Source organism: Theileria annulata, chromosome 2 (assembly GCF_000003225.4).
Source record: "Theileria annulata chromosome 2, complete sequence, *** SEQUENCING IN PROGRESS ***".
In the NCBI taxonomy this organism is placed as follows: domain Eukaryota; phylum Apicomplexa; class Aconoidasida; order Piroplasmida; family Theileriidae; genus Theileria; species Theileria annulata.
In genome coordinates this window covers 242,992-257,913 of record NC_011099.1, presented here as the reverse complement: position 1 = coordinate 257,913, position 14,922 = coordinate 242,992, and the positions used below count along the sequence as shown (strand labels likewise).

Genomic DNA, 14,922 nt, shown 5'->3' with positions numbered 1-14,922 from the left:
GCCTAGAATGCCCTAGAGTTCTTAATACGTCTTAGATACCTAAGTAGTTAGTATTTGTATACTCGTAACTACTCTTAACTACTGTTAATTACACTGTAACTATTAATAATACCTGAAATACTAATATCTATAATAACAACTGATATAGTTATTATAGCTGTTATTGCCCATTCATTTTCTGTTCCTACACATTATTTACATTATCCACCTTATTAGTATTAATAGCTCCCTTTGGAGGAATATTAGTAGCACTATTAGTAAGTAGTAAAATATTACCTAAATCTTTATTTGATACAATAATATAATATGTAGCCATGAGTGTAGAACATATAGCGGATGCTATAAGATTAGCAAGTGAATTGAATAGAATTGAACAATGTAAATCATGAATAAATGGAAAACTAATTGAAACACAAGTCATTACAAGTAAAATTATATGAAATATTGATAAATATTTCAACCACTTCTTCACTGGATTATTAATTAATGGACATGGTCCACCTCCTTTAGGTCTTTTAAATGATTTCAATATTAACATTTTTTTTACAATAAATTATTAGTAACAGTATTAGTATCCGACTCCCTAGTTTTAGTTACAACAGCAATAGTATTCAAAATTTTCTCAGTAGTACACTTTGTACCCATAGAATTAGCTCCCTTTCCAAGGGTATTAAAAGTGTATATTTAGCTCCCTTTCCCTTGGTAGTACCCTCAGTAGTAGTAGTATAATGTGTATAGAAAGAAATTAACCACCATGAAGTGTAGATATGAAAGAAATTAGATCATGATTTTTTAAAATTGTATTTTCTTTATTTAATAATTCCCAATCTGTATTATTTACTAAAACTAATACACCTGGTCTTATTTTACATTTTTCATTAATATTCAATATACCATTATATTTCTTCAAATTACATTCTATTCTAATTATATCCTCATTACTATCCTCAGTAACAGCTCCCTCACTAGTACCTAATCCCCTAGTATTAGTACCTGACTCCCTAGTATTAGTATTAGTATTAGTAGTACCCGTAGTACTATTAGTATAGTTGGTACCCGTAGTATTAGTAATGATATATGAGAAAAAATCTTTTTTTGTTCCAATAATGTAATTACGTATATAACAAATTAATTGTCCTAAATTAATATTTTTAGAGAAAATTTTAAGTGTTAATTCTTTTTCTTGATCAATTACAAGAGAATCTAAACCACCACTAAATTCTAAATTAACAATAATATTAACATCTTCAATTTCATCATCCATATATCCAAATTCTTATTTATCAAATTCTAATATATTCAATTTCATTACACATCAAAATTAATTATATTAATTATTTACTAAATTAAATTATTATACCCACAATATTTAAAAAAATTTCATATAATTTAAATTTTTACATATTTTAATATTATTTAATATAATTTCTTAAAAAATTTGTAATTTCTATAATTTGTGTAATTTCTATAAATTCTTAAAAATTTGTATAATTTGTATTAATAATTGAATAAGATATATGAATGCAAACAACTGTAGATTATTATTTGAATCAAGTAGAAATAAATGATTTGGATAATATAATTAATAATGCTTTGAATTGTGAATTTGTATCGGAATCTGAAGTGGTGAAATTATGTGAGAAGGCTAAAGAGATTCTCATTGATGAGAGTAATATTTTATTTATTAAAGCTCCAGTTACTGTTGTTGGTGATATTCATGGTCAACTTTATGATTTAAAAGAACTCTTTAGAATTGCTGGTTCTGCTCCTAATACTAATTTTCTTTTTCTTGGTGATTATGTTGATCGTGGTTATTATTCTGTTGAATCTGTTATTCTTATTGTTTCACTTAAAGTTAGATATAAACATCGAGGTATTCCATTACGGTGCTACGTTACGGTGCTTGCTCCAGCAGCTCCAATATGCTAACCCCCGAAAGGGGCTTTCTATAGTTATACAGTTTTTTAGCTCCCTTTCCTATTGTAGTAAAAGTGTATAGTTATCTCCTTTTCCGGGTCTAGTTAGTTATTAGGGGATTAGCTATATACTTTAGGTAGTTAGTCCCTCCGGGGGATTAGTCTTTAGTTAGTTATACCCCTTACGGGGATTAGTTACCGTTTGACCAAGCACCGTTACTGAAATTAATATGTTTTATAGTATTTATAATAAGAGGAAACCATGAATGTAGACAAATAACACAAGTATATGGTTTCTATGATGAATGTTTACGTAAATATGGTAATTCATATATTTGGAAATGTTTTACAGGTTCAACTACATACTCATTTAACTTATCCATCCACTAATTAAATTAATTAATTTGTGTTTAGATTTATTTGATTTTTTACCATTGGCTGCTTTAATTGAAAATAAAATTTTTTGTCCACATGCTGGTCTATCACCTTCTATTGATTCACTTGATCATATACGTAAACTTGATCGGTATTATAATTATTCCCAATACTCCTTAGACTACCTTAACTACTCTAACTAGACTACTATAGACCCCTTAACTACTTAATAACCTTAATTACCTAAAAATAAGCCTATAGTACTCAAACCCCTTAAATGGCCTAAAATAGCCCTTAACTACCTACTTAACTACCCCTAGATTACCCTTAGATTACATAACTATAAGTATTAGAATATATTATATATAGTATTAATTTTATAATATTAGTATACAAGAGATACCACATGAAGGTGCAATGTGTGATTTATTATGGTCAGATCCTGAAGAACGTACAGGTTGGGGTTTAAGTCCTAGAGGTGCTGGTTTTACTTTTGGTTATGATATTACTAAAGCTTTTAATCAAAATAATGGACTTGATCTTATTGCTAGAGCACATCAACTAACTATGGAAGTATTATAACGTTACTGTGTTCAGTTACGGTGCTTGTACATACCACTAGCCCCTAAAGGGGCTCCTTAGTTATATATATAGTAGTTAGTTACCTCTATTACTTAGTTATAACTCTTAATAGAGGTTACTTATACCCTTACTGTGTTAGTTCCTTACGGTACCGTTTGACCAAGCTCCGTAACGTAATTATAGTATATTATATATTAGGGATATCAATGGTCACAAGATAAAAATGTAGTAACAATATTTAGTGCACCAAATTATTGTTATCGTTGTGGTAATCAAGGTGCAATTTTAGAAATTGATGAAAATCTTAATTTCACATTGTAATCCTTACAACACAATTATTAATAGATAATTATCCTAATTTACACAGAATTATCCTAATTTACACAGAATTATCCTCATAAATATATTTATTTATATATTTATAGTTAATAATTGTTTAGTATACAATTTGATCCATCACCTGAAAGAGAACCACCAATTATACCTGAAATTACTGATTATTTATTAGAAGATATTAAATATATCAATTAATCTATTAATTTATACAATATTATATACTATTAAAGTTATTAAGTGTATAATTAATATATTTGAGTATGAAGAAAATTCTTTTTTCCTCTCTCTTTCTCCACCAGTACCTCCTCTCCCTCTCCCCTCCAATATTAATACTATCTCCTCTCTTAATTTTCATTTGAAAAGATTATTTTTATAGAAAATACAATCATCTTCAGAAATGAAGTTGATATAATTATTAGTAACATTGAAACGTCTGATTTTATTATTCATAAAGAAAATGTGTAATCTATTAACAATTGGTTTAATAACAATTTTATGTATTTTTTTACAATCAGTTTCTTCATTTGACCATAATACTGCATTGTAATATGTCACCTTGTGACAGGGAGTTTTGAAGGCAATTTCAAAGTTATAACCAAAGGTAAAAATTCTATAATCTAACTCTCTTGTAACTAACTCTCCTTCTGTAACTAACTCTCCTGTAACAAACTCTCCTTTTGTAAAAAACTTTAATTCAGATAAATTCACACTTGTATTCGTAACATCAGTCCACTTATTTTCCCAAATCACATACCTAAACAATAGATATTTCTTCTTATTTATGAACATTAGGAGATATTTTTCAATAACTCCATTGAAATATGTTAGGTGTTTCACAGTCTCCTCTGGATCTTCACATGACCAAATTATCTCCTGAACTCTTCCATCTGATTCCATTACCTTATCAAACGAATAATTTCTATATGGTTTAATTTCTTTCAATTCATTCTTTATATATATTTTATATTCTCTTGTTGAATTTATATTATTTATATCTATTGAAATATTAATAGGATCTTCTAATTCATTTATAGTATTTAGTGGATCTAAGGGATTTTGAAGCGGATTTGAGGGATTTAGGGGATTTCCTAAGGAATTAACGGAATTAACGGAATTAAGTGGATTTCCTAAGGGATTTACATGATTTATTGTATTTTTTGGTGTATTAACATAATTTGCTAATGAGTTTAATGAATTTTCAAAGGTATTTAAGGAATTTTCTAATGAATTTAATGAATCTTCTAAAGAATTAAATGTATTTTCTTGTGTAGTTACATAATTCAGTGGATCTTCCGGTGTAGTTACATAATTTGTTGGATCATCTTCATTTTCTAAATTTTTAGCAATTTTTAATGAATTTATTATATATTCTAATTCTATATCAGTATTTGTTTCCGTTACGGTGTCTAATACAACTGTATCAAGATCCTCAATATCACTATTTTCCTCTGTAATACTACTAGTAGTACTAGTACACTCTGTACCCATAGAATTAGCTCCCTTTCCAGTAGTATCCACAGTATCCACAAAAGTACCTGACTCCTTAGTTTTAGTTACAACAGCAATTTCATTCAAAATTTTCCCACCAGTACACTCCATAGGCATAGAATTAGCTCTCTTTCCCTTAGTTACGGTGCTTGGTCGAAGGGTACTAGTATCCACAGTAACAGCTCCCTTAGGAGGAGTACTTTCTGTTTGACCAAGCACCGTAACGGGAGAATCAATACATAATTTAATATTATATGTATTAATAGGAATTATATTACGATTTCTTAATCTTAAATACATATTATTATCTAATAAATTATAAATAAAAACATCAGCTAAAATTTCATTTGGATTAAGATTAAATTTAGGAAAATAAAATTCTACACAATATCTTAAACAATATAAACTTATAGAATAACTACCAGGCAATTCTTCTATTCTTTTCAATTCATCATTATTAAAATAAAATTTTAATTCTCTTAAATTTATCAATTTATCCTCCAAATTATCTTTTTCATCTCCCAAATCAATTTTTTCATCTTCCAAATCAATTTTTTCATCTTCCAAATCAATTTTTTGTAAACCCAAACTAATCTTATCTACTTCTAAACTAATCTTATCTTCTTCCAAATTACCTTTTTCTTCACTCAAACTAATCTTATCTACTTCTAAATCACTAGTTCCTCCTCCTAAACCTACAACTGGATCTACTGTCACGAGTTTACTATTAAAATCATTGGTCAGATTATTCCATAAATTATTATCCCATTTATAAAGAAAATAATTAAAATTGTTAGATAAAAATGCTAAATATTTTATATTATTTTTTATATATAATGAAACTTCTTTAATACATTCCAATGGATCATTAGATTCCCAAATTACTAAATCATTTCCCTCAATAATTCTATTAAATAAGTTACCATTTATCGCTACATAATTTGTATAACAGTCATGATCAGGTATATCCACATCTTTAAACACACTATTAAAAATTGTTGAATTCTTACCAATTATTTGATAATTATTATTATGATCATTTTCTTTAATATCTAATGTTATTCTATCACTTCTTATCCAATTCTTTTTCTCATCCATCATACTATTATTATTTTCCTCAGTACTATCTATATTTTCCTCAGTACTGTCTATATTTTCCTCAGTTATTCTATTACTTATCCTATCATTTTTCTTGGTTAATTTAATAAAACTACCGTTTAAGCGTAAAATTATATTTTTAGATTCAGGTGTTATATTTTCAACTTGTACTGCGTAAGCATATTCATTTTCATTTTTTGCCTTGTAAATTATTTCTGGTTTTGAAAATTCATCAACACCTGAGTCTATTATTGTACTAATACCATATCTACTATTACATGAATATGTTCCACCATCTCTATGCTCCAAATAATCTATTCTATCACTAGAACCTTCAATACTTATATCCAATATTATTGGTATCAAATTTTTTTCACTAACTCCGGAATCAGGATGTTCTGTATTATTAGTTCTAGAATCGGAGGATTTTTCTATATTAGTTCCTATGTCTGGATGTTGTTTTATATTCATTCCTGTGTCTTGATGTTCCTGTCTATGTTGCTGTCTATGTTGTGTTAATGGATTTGGAAATCCATTATTAATTGCAATAATGAAATTAATAATCTATAGAATTATTAATTAAAAATTACTTACATGAAGTAATATTAACAATTGCATCAACTCCATATTTTACACACAGATATTTATTCTATACTAACAGTTGAGTTGAAATTAATAATATTTATAATAAAATTAGACTATTTTTGACCTTTTAAATTAATTCGTTTTTTTATTTGTAATTTTATAATATTTTCATTCCTTGTGGGTGTTATATATTCTTTATATTAGTAATAAAGTAGTGATTAAGAGGTAATTAAGGAGTAGAGTAAGGGTAAATTATGGAGATTTAACGGTAAAATAAGGGTAAATTAGGGGTAATTAAAGGGGTAAACTAGGGATTAAATGGAGATAAAATAAGAGTAGAATAAGACAAGTAAGACAAGTTAAGACTAAATTAACAGTAAAATAAGGAATAAAATTAGACTAGTTGAGGACCGATTATAGATGATTAAGCCGTAAATAAGGGTAAATAAGCCTAATTTAGAGCTAAATAAGGAGTAAAATAGGCCTAGTAATGGGTAATAGAGAGGCATCTGAGGAGCAAATTTAGAGTCAAAATAGGAGTAAACAAGGAGTAATTAAGCGACTAGTTAGACTAATTAAGGCGTTAAATTAAGGTAAATTAAGCGTCTAGTATGGATAATTAAGAGGTAAAATAAGGGTAAATTAAAGGTAAAATAGTCATAATTAAGTACCAAATTATGGTACTACTAAGACTAAATTAGAGCTTAAATAAGACTACCTAAGTAGCCTAAAACACCCATAAATAAGACCAAATTAACACTATTTAAGTACCAAATTAAAGGGAAAATCATATTATTAATGATTTAATTAGTTATTTTAATGAATTTTGGAATGTTAATATTGTATCCAATGGCCTTTAGAATTTAATTTGTAATATAAATTTTTGATACCTAAATTAATAATAATTTTATATTTCCTAAAGTAAACTATTGAATTAACATTTTTAGTACCATCAGATTTCCAAACTATTTCATTATTATGACACACTTGATCACATTTGAAATTATCAAATATATATTTAAACCTTCTCATATCTCTTAATTCTACTCTATAATTTTCTGGTGTTAATAATATATCTCCAAATTGATCTCTAGTATAGAATTTAAGTTCTTTAGGTATTTTATATACTTTCTCATTCCAATGATTTGTATACTTAAATAATAAAATTTGATCTTCAAATATTATTTGTAATTCTCTAATCTCACTATAAATTACATATAAAATATTTTTTTCATATGGTCCAAAAATTTTTATTTCCGACTGTCTATTGTCACGAGGTTCTAAGAATCTCATGTTACAAGATTCTAATACACTTGTTTTACAAGGTTCTACATGAGTATTTTCATAAGATTCCAAATTTCTCGTTTCAGTTGGTCCCATGAGTCCACTATCACAAGATTCCATGAGATTCTTGTGATAAATTTTCAATTTTAGACTAAAAATTTTAATATTAAATTTTGGTGAATAAATGAATTTATAATCTTTGAATATGGACAAATTAATATTATAATCTTCATTCAAAAGTTTAATATAATTTCCATTTTTATCACATGTATAAAGTTCAATTTCTGGTAACTTAATTTCTACTACACTCATTCCATTAGTATCCTTACTACTAGTACACTCCATAGGCATAAAATTAGCTCCCTTTCCAGGAGTACACTCCATAGCTGTAGAATTAGCTCCCTTTCCCATAGTACACTCCATAGGCATAAAATTAGCTCCCTTTCCTCTGATACACTCGGTACCCATAAAATTAGCTCCCTTTCCTCTGATACACTCCATAGCTGTAAAATTACCCATACCATTAGCCATTCCATGAGTTATTGTATAGACTTTAAATTTATTATTAAATTGTAATATAAATTTCTTACATTTGCTCATAATTTTCAATTCCATACACTTAGGGTAATTTTCATTAGTTTTAGACCAAATTACCGTATCATAATGTGATATTTGTGCACAATTTATAGTTTCATAATTGAAAAGATATTTATGTCTTGAGTTATAAGTTATATTTAATTTCTCACGATCAATTATTGTTAATTCACCAGAATCATCAGTAAAATGTGTTAAATAAGTTAATTCATGGAATTTATTATACCAACGATTATGTTTCTTTATACATCTTAACGTTATGTCTGTTACAATTGTGAAACTATTATCCATTAAATTGTATATTAATTTTCTTATATATTCCAATTTATTCCTACTTGTTTTCTTCCTTTTCCATACCAACTCATCTCCTAACATTAACATTACTGTATTTATTTGATTGACACTATATACTAATTGTGTAGTACCAAATATATTCAAATGTATATCATATTGTTCTGTAGTTAATGGTAATAATTCTCCAAGATTATTTTCTCTATATAACCTAATTGGTGGTATCACATAAGATTTCTCAGTCCAAATACCATATTTTAATATATGTAATATAAATTTATCATCAAATTTAATCAATGTTATATTATGTTTCTTGTAAAATATTAATGATTCCGGATACTTGGATTGACTTTTATACAGTATTCTCTTATAATAACTTATCTCATTACATATTACATTTTTAAAATTATAATAACAATTATAATTATTTATTATTAATATATAACCATTTATTATTATTCCGTTACGGGGTCTGGTACCACGGGAAAGGGAGCTAATTACACTTTTACTATCCCTGGAAAGGGAGCTAATTTTACAGCTATAGAGTGTACTAAGGTTATTAAGCGTATCTATAGTAGTATCTGATGTTGTTAAGTTGAAATATTCATAGAATTGATTAATTATATTGATATAACTTTCATTAATTACATCAATTTTAATTATAATTTTCCTATTTACAATTGAATTTATTAATCCAATTTCATCTACATAATATTTATTATATCCTAACTCCTTATTACAATGTCCTAACTCCTTATTATATCCTGACTCCTTATTATACTGTCTTGACTCCGTGTCACATGATACTGACTCTGTATCACATATTGATTCTGTGTTTGATATAAATTTGATTGGTTTAGGACAAATTACATTTTGTTTAATTTGTTTAATATTATTAAATTTTCTTTTAATTAATTTTTGATTAATTTGGTTTATATAATCATTTCTTAACTGGAACCGATGAATAAATTTTTTATGAGTTCCAGAAATATTAACAAGTTCTGAATTATAAAATAATAAAAAAATATTATTAACAAGATCAAATAATAAAAATTTGGGAAATTCTTGAGGATTTGTATTGGACCAATACAATTTATCATTAAACCAAATATTCTTACAATTAAATCCAAATTCAATTACAAGAATTAATTCATATAATTCTATAATACACTCAGTATAATTATAATCTCTATCATTAGAGTCTATGAATAATAATTTTTCAATATCATATCTTAAATTTGTTATATTATACCAAGGACTTAATAAATTACTTTTCATTAATAAAATTGGTTTATTTTCTTTTAAAATTGCAAAATATTTTGGATAGGAAGATTGAAATACTTGATGGAACATTTTTTTCTAATCTATTTTTCTAATTATATTCTAATTATATTAGCTAGCTAATAATAATAAATTATTTTAATACCTTAATATAATATTTAACTACTCTTAATATATATTATATACTTTAAACTTTTATATACTATTAATTATATATTTAGTATATATATACTTGTATACTAGTATAGATATACATATAAGTATATATTACATGGTATATACTAGTAGTATAGTAGTATGTATATGTGTATACTCGTAATTTAGGGTTTTAAGTATATATGAGTATTAAGTGTATATAAAGAGAATACAAGTATATATAATATATATTAGGAGTATTAAGAGTATAAGAGGTATTTAGTTAAGGGTTTAGTACTTAGGAGTACTAGAGCTATTGAGGGTTTCTTAGGGTATCCCATTAGGGTTTTTATTACTAGAGGTGTATTTGGAGTATTTAGAGGTATATTAGGGTTTTCAGGGTTTTAGTGGAAGATAAGGGTTTAGTATTAGGGTATTCTAGGTATTTAGGTACTCTAGGTACTCAGGTACTCAGGTACTCCAGGTACTCTAGATAGTTAACGAGTATTAGAGTTATAATATTAAGAATTAAATTGTTTGTATACATAATTAGAAAGATCTAATAATCGATTAGAATATCCCCATTCATTATGATACCAAGAGATTAATTTAACAAAAGTATCATTAAGTGCTATACCAGCATTAATATCAAAAATACTCGACAAACTTTCATGCATAAAATCGGAAGAAACTACTTCATCTTCTGTATAACCTAAAATACCTTTTAAATTTCCATCAGCGGCTTCTTTAATTACTTTTACAATATTTTCATATTTTGTTGGTTTAGAAAGTTTTACAGTTAAATCTACAACTGCTACAGCATGTGTTGGTACAAAAAATGTCATACTTTTTAATTTACCCTTTAGACTAGGGATAATTTCACCTATAGCATCAGCTGCTGGTGTTGTTAATGGTGCAATATTAGTAATAGCACAACGACCAGAACGTTTAAAATCTCTTGTAGTACCATCTACAATATTTTGTCTAGCCATATTTGGCCATACTGAAGTCATTAATCCTTCAACAATACCAAAATTCTCATGTAATACTTTAACTACAGGTGCTAGACAATTTGTAGTACAACTTGCATTAGACATTACACGTACAGATTTATTATAACTCGTATGATTTATACCATAAACATATATTGGAGTATCTGTTGTTATTGCTGAAATTATAACTAATTTAGCACCAGACTTTAGATGCAGACTAGCTTTTTCATTACTTTTAAATTGTCCAGTACATTCCAATACTATATCAACAGATGAATTTCCCCATGGAATCAAATCTGGTTCTCTTTCAAATGATAATCTAACAGTTTGTCCATTTAATATTAAATTATTATCTAATGTTTCCAATTCGTATGGTAATTTACCTTGAATTGTATCATATTTAAGTAGATATTTAATATATTCTGGTGTCATTAATGGATCATTTATATGTACTATTTCTATATTTTCACGTTCTAATGATGCTCTATGTACTGAACGTCCAATACGTCCATAACCATTTATACCAATTCTTATTTTCATTACGTTACGGTGTGAGGTTCACGGCCAATAATATCCTCAGTAGCTGTAGCTCCCTTACTATCCAAAAAAGTACCTGACTCCCCAATATTAGTTACAACAGCAATTTCATTCAAAATTTTCTTCACCAATACTATCCTTAGTACTATTTGTAGTACTAGTAGCTCTCTTTGTACTATTAGTGGAATAGGATTCCTTTAGTTATTCACCTACGGAGTGTAGTTATTCTGGATACAGTTATAGCCTTAAGTGGAATAGTTATTTTGGGTATAGGTAGTACCTCAGAGAGTAGTTAGTTGGCTAGTTATCTAACTATTTATATAATTACATGGGGATTCCAATGTGTAATATATAATCAAATATATTAATTATATTAATTAATATTAATTTATTTGAAAAGATTTTTAAAAAAGTTAAATTTATTATTATTTATTATTGGTTTTGTTTCTGAAAGTGATCTTGGTACTACATATAATTCACTCATTTCTTTAAATCTTACACTACTATTATTACGTCTTAATTTATTTCTTTTATTCATATTATTCATATTAGTAGTAGTATTAAGGGTATTTAGGGTATTAAGGCTATTATGAGTATTAAGAGTATTAGTAGTAAAGTTATTAGTACTAGTAGTAAAGTTATTAGTACTGTTAGTGGTAGTAATTTGTGTATTATTTTGTTTGAATAATTTTAAACGATCTTTCATTAATTTCATATATGTTAATGTTTTTTTAAAATCTTCTTCTAAATTATTTTTACTTTCTTCTATTATTTTTATTTTTTCTTCTAATTCTTTATTATTTAATTCTAATTCTTTTATTTTCATTACGGTGTCTCCCGTTACGGTGCTTGCTCCAACAATAGCCCCTTCCTCAGTAGTAGTAACTGTATTAGTATCCTCATTAAGAGTAGTATTAGTATTAGTAACCTCAGTAGTAGTAGTAATGGACTGGGTTTCGAACCCAGTACCTTCAGGTCCAGTATGTAGATTAGGTGCAGCAATTTTAGTAGTAGAATTTTCTTCCGTAACGGAGCTTGGTCCAACTGTACTAGTACCCTCAGTAGTAGTTAGGTTATTAGTAGTACCAGTAATGGAATTTAGAAATGATTGTGTTTTGATTAAATGATTTTGTATTAAAGTTACATAATTATTATTGATATTATATTCTAATTTATTATTATTATTTATTATATATATTAATTTTTCTATTAATATTTTATTCATATTCTTATAATATTTTAATTCTTCCATTACGGTGCTTGCTCCCACAGTAGTAGTACACTCTGTAACCATAGAATTAGCTCCCTTTCCCATAGTACACTCCATGGCTGTAGAATCAGCTCCCTTTCCCTGGGCACCTGACACCGTAACGGGTTTAATATTATTTAATAGTTTATTTAATATTTTAGATTTTAATTCTTGTAATTGATTTGTACCATTTGTCCAACTTTTCCATCCACTATTATCTTCCGTTACGGTGCTTGCTCCAACAGTAATATCCTCAGTACTATTAGTAGCTGGATTACCTAAGGTTCCAGTACCTACTTTAGGTGCAGCAAAATTAGTAGTATTATTTTCCTCAGTAACGGTGTTTGCTCCAATGATATTAGTATCCTTAGTATTAGTGGTAGTTAGGGTATTAGTACCCTTTCCAGGGGTAGCCGTGTTACTAGACACCGTAACGGGAGAAAAAAAGGAATCATCAGAAAAATCATCAGAATAATCATTTTCATCACACCACCATTTAAAAACATTTTCATTATTATTTATACTATCAATTGTATCTAAACTATTTCTATAACTTATTCTTTCTAATTTTTTTCCAAACTCTAATACATTACCATTTCCAAATTCTTCTTCATTATTAATACTATTAACCTTATTATTAGTATTAATATTGTCTATACCAAATCTTGGTGATTTTTGATTATAATTAAATTTATAATTTGATTTAAAATTTTGATAAATTAAATTATTATTTATATTAAAATTATTTTCATAATCACTTAAATCAGAATCATCATAACCAACTGTATTTACTAATACTTCCGCCATATTCTATAATATTTCCAAAAAAATTTTCAAATTTACAATTCCTTCAAATTTACAATTCTTTCAATTTAATTTAATTTATTTATTTATTGAATAATATTAAATTTTATTATTGTCTTAAATCAATTTTTATAGATGCACTTATTAGCACATTACCCATAAATATATAAATAATATATAATAAATTAAATAAATAAATTAAATTTTATTATATTAAAAATTATTTTAGTAGAATAAAATTTGATATTAATGAGGAAAGAAAATGACCAATAGTTAAACCAATAAAATTAGTAATAGGAAATCTTGCAAATAATTGATACCAATCCAATAATAATAAATAATTACCAAAACAATTTCCAATTAATAACATTATAAATTTTATTATTATTAATTTTTCCAATACGGAGTTTGGTCCAACAACAACAGAAGTATCCTCATCATCCTCACCATCCACAGTATTACCAGTAATACACTCCATGGCTGTAAAATTAGCTCCCTTTCCGGTAGTACACTCGGTAACCATAGAATTAGCTCCCTTTCCCATAGTACATTCCATAAGGGTAGAATTAGCTCCCTTTCCGGGAGTATCAAAAGTGTCATTAACTCCCTTTCCCAGGGTAATATACTTAGTACCCTTAGTACTATCCTTAGTACTGTTGGTAGTACTGTTTGGTGGACCAGTCACCGTAACGGAATTAGGTAAGAAAAAAAAATGTATGAAAGTACCTAATGAAATACAAGTATATAAAAAACAAGAAATGATATAATTTAATAAATAATTGAGAGAATTATTTGTAGTAAGAATAATTGTTAAAAATACTAAAATTCCATTAAATTTTATTAATATTTTTAATTTCTTATTAAATTCATATTTTAATATTGTTTTATAATTCCAGATTCCCGTTACGGTGCTTGCTCTAACTGTACTACTAACACTAATATCCTTAGTAACAGTAGTAATATTATTAATACCAGTAACAGCTGTACTGGCCGTGGGACCAGTCACCGTAACGGAAGAATTAAAAGTAATAATTGGTAATATTATTAGATAGAAAAAGATTTTAATTGGATTAATAAAATAATGTAAAAAAATAATTTTATTAGTTAACAAATCTATAGATTTAGTTTGATCACAAAAAATTAAATAATATAATAAAATTATTGAAAATATTATACAACTTATTAAATCATATTTATAATATTTTTTTAAACATTTAAACATTTTTATAACAAAAATTTATTTATAACAATTTTTATTTATTCAGAAATTTTATTTATTCAGAAATTTGTTTACACAAAAAATTTTATATCCAGAAAATTATTTATATTTATATATACAAATTTATATATACAAATCATTAAATATATTATATAA

The 14,922-nt window shown here is 26.4% G+C and overlaps 8 protein-coding genes across 8 annotated transcripts, besides 10 other annotated features; 1 reads left to right on the top strand and 7 right to left on the bottom strand.

Moving 5' to 3' along the window:
• Window positions 1-184: 184 nt before the first annotated feature.
• On the bottom strand, window positions 185-538 carry TA15505 (uncharacterized protein; the record flags this gene model as incomplete). The annotated part of the gene is made up of 1 exon (XM_946765.1): window positions 185-538. One exon carries the CDS (start codon window positions 536-538, stop codon window positions 185-187), a length of 354 nt encoding a protein of 117 aa, XP_951858.1.
• Window positions 290-358: a sequence feature (2 probable transmembrane helices predicted for TA15505 by TMHMM2.0 at aa 29-51 and 61-83).
• Window positions 386-454: a sequence feature (2 probable transmembrane helices predicted for TA15505 by TMHMM2.0 at aa 29-51 and 61-83).
• Window positions 401-538: a sequence feature (Signal anchor predicted for TA15505 by SignalP 2.0 HMM (Signal peptide probability 0.046, signal anchor probability 0.918) with cleavage site probability 0.013 between residues 46 and 47).
• Window positions 539-745: 207 nt separating this feature from the next.
• On the bottom strand, window positions 746-1,264 carry TA15510 (uncharacterized protein; the record flags this gene model as incomplete). Its single annotated transcript, XM_946764.1, has 1 exon — window positions 746-1,264. One exon carries the CDS (start codon window positions 1,262-1,264, stop codon window positions 746-748), a length of 519 nt encoding a protein of 172 aa, XP_951857.1.
• Window positions 1,265-1,521: 257 nt separating this feature from the next.
• On the top strand, window positions 1,522-3,194 carry TA15515 (serine/threonine protein phosphatase pp2a catalytic subunit, putative; the record flags this gene model as incomplete). Its single annotated transcript, XM_946763.1, has 5 exons — window positions 1,522-1,873; window positions 2,158-2,268; window positions 2,331-2,442; window positions 2,681-2,864; window positions 3,072-3,194. The coding sequence occupies 5 exons, from the start codon at window positions 1,522-1,524 to the stop codon at window positions 3,192-3,194; spliced, it is 882 nt and encodes a 293-aa protein (XP_951856.1).
• A 366-nt stretch (window positions 3,195-3,560) lies between these two features.
• On the bottom strand, window positions 3,561-6,266 carry TA15520 (SfiI-subtelomeric fragment related protein family member, putative; the record flags this gene model as incomplete). Its single annotated transcript, XM_946762.1, has 1 exon — window positions 3,561-6,266. The coding sequence occupies one exon, from the start codon at window positions 6,264-6,266 to the stop codon at window positions 3,561-3,563; it is 2,706 nt and encodes a 901-aa protein (XP_951855.1).
• A 948-nt stretch (window positions 6,267-7,214) lies between these two features.
• On the bottom strand, window positions 7,215-9,902 carry TA15525 (SfiI-subtelomeric fragment related protein family member, putative; the record flags this gene model as incomplete). The annotated part of the gene is made up of 1 exon (XM_946761.1): window positions 7,215-9,902. The coding sequence occupies one exon, from the start codon at window positions 9,900-9,902 to the stop codon at window positions 7,215-7,217; it is 2,688 nt and encodes an 895-aa protein (XP_951854.1).
• Window positions 9,903-10,486: 584 nt separating this feature from the next.
• Window positions 10,487-11,497, bottom strand: TA15530 (glyceraldehyde 3-phosphate dehydrogenase, putative; the record flags this gene model as incomplete). The annotated part of the gene is made up of 1 exon (XM_946760.1): window positions 10,487-11,497. One exon carries the CDS (start codon window positions 11,495-11,497, stop codon window positions 10,487-10,489), a length of 1,011 nt encoding a protein of 336 aa, XP_951853.1.
• A 385-nt stretch (window positions 11,498-11,882) lies between these two features.
• Window positions 11,883-13,550, bottom strand: TA15535 (uncharacterized protein; the record flags this gene model as incomplete). The annotated part of the gene is made up of 1 exon (XM_946759.1): window positions 11,883-13,550. One exon carries the CDS (start codon window positions 13,548-13,550, stop codon window positions 11,883-11,885), a length of 1,668 nt encoding a protein of 555 aa, XP_951852.1.
• Window positions 13,551-13,767: 217 nt separating this feature from the next.
• On the bottom strand, window positions 13,768-14,769 carry TA15540 (uncharacterized protein; the record flags this gene model as incomplete). The annotated part of the gene is made up of 1 exon (XM_946758.1): window positions 13,768-14,769. One exon carries the CDS (start codon window positions 14,767-14,769, stop codon window positions 13,768-13,770), a length of 1,002 nt encoding a protein of 333 aa, XP_951851.1.
• Window positions 13,774-13,842: a sequence feature (6 probable transmembrane helices predicted for TA15540 by TMHMM2.0 at aa 13-30, 43-65, 126-143, 153-175, 278-300 and 310-332).
• Window positions 13,870-13,938: a sequence feature (6 probable transmembrane helices predicted for TA15540 by TMHMM2.0 at aa 13-30, 43-65, 126-143, 153-175, 278-300 and 310-332).
• Window positions 14,245-14,313: a sequence feature (6 probable transmembrane helices predicted for TA15540 by TMHMM2.0 at aa 13-30, 43-65, 126-143, 153-175, 278-300 and 310-332).
• Window positions 14,341-14,394: a sequence feature (6 probable transmembrane helices predicted for TA15540 by TMHMM2.0 at aa 13-30, 43-65, 126-143, 153-175, 278-300 and 310-332).
• Window positions 14,575-14,643: a sequence feature (6 probable transmembrane helices predicted for TA15540 by TMHMM2.0 at aa 13-30, 43-65, 126-143, 153-175, 278-300 and 310-332).
• Window positions 14,680-14,733: a sequence feature (6 probable transmembrane helices predicted for TA15540 by TMHMM2.0 at aa 13-30, 43-65, 126-143, 153-175, 278-300 and 310-332).
• Window positions 14,680-14,769: a sequence feature (Signal anchor predicted for TA15540 by SignalP 2.0 HMM (Signal peptide probability 0.003, signal anchor probability 0.989) with cleavage site probability 0.002 between residues 30 and 31).
• Window positions 14,770-14,922: the final 153 nt, after the last annotated feature.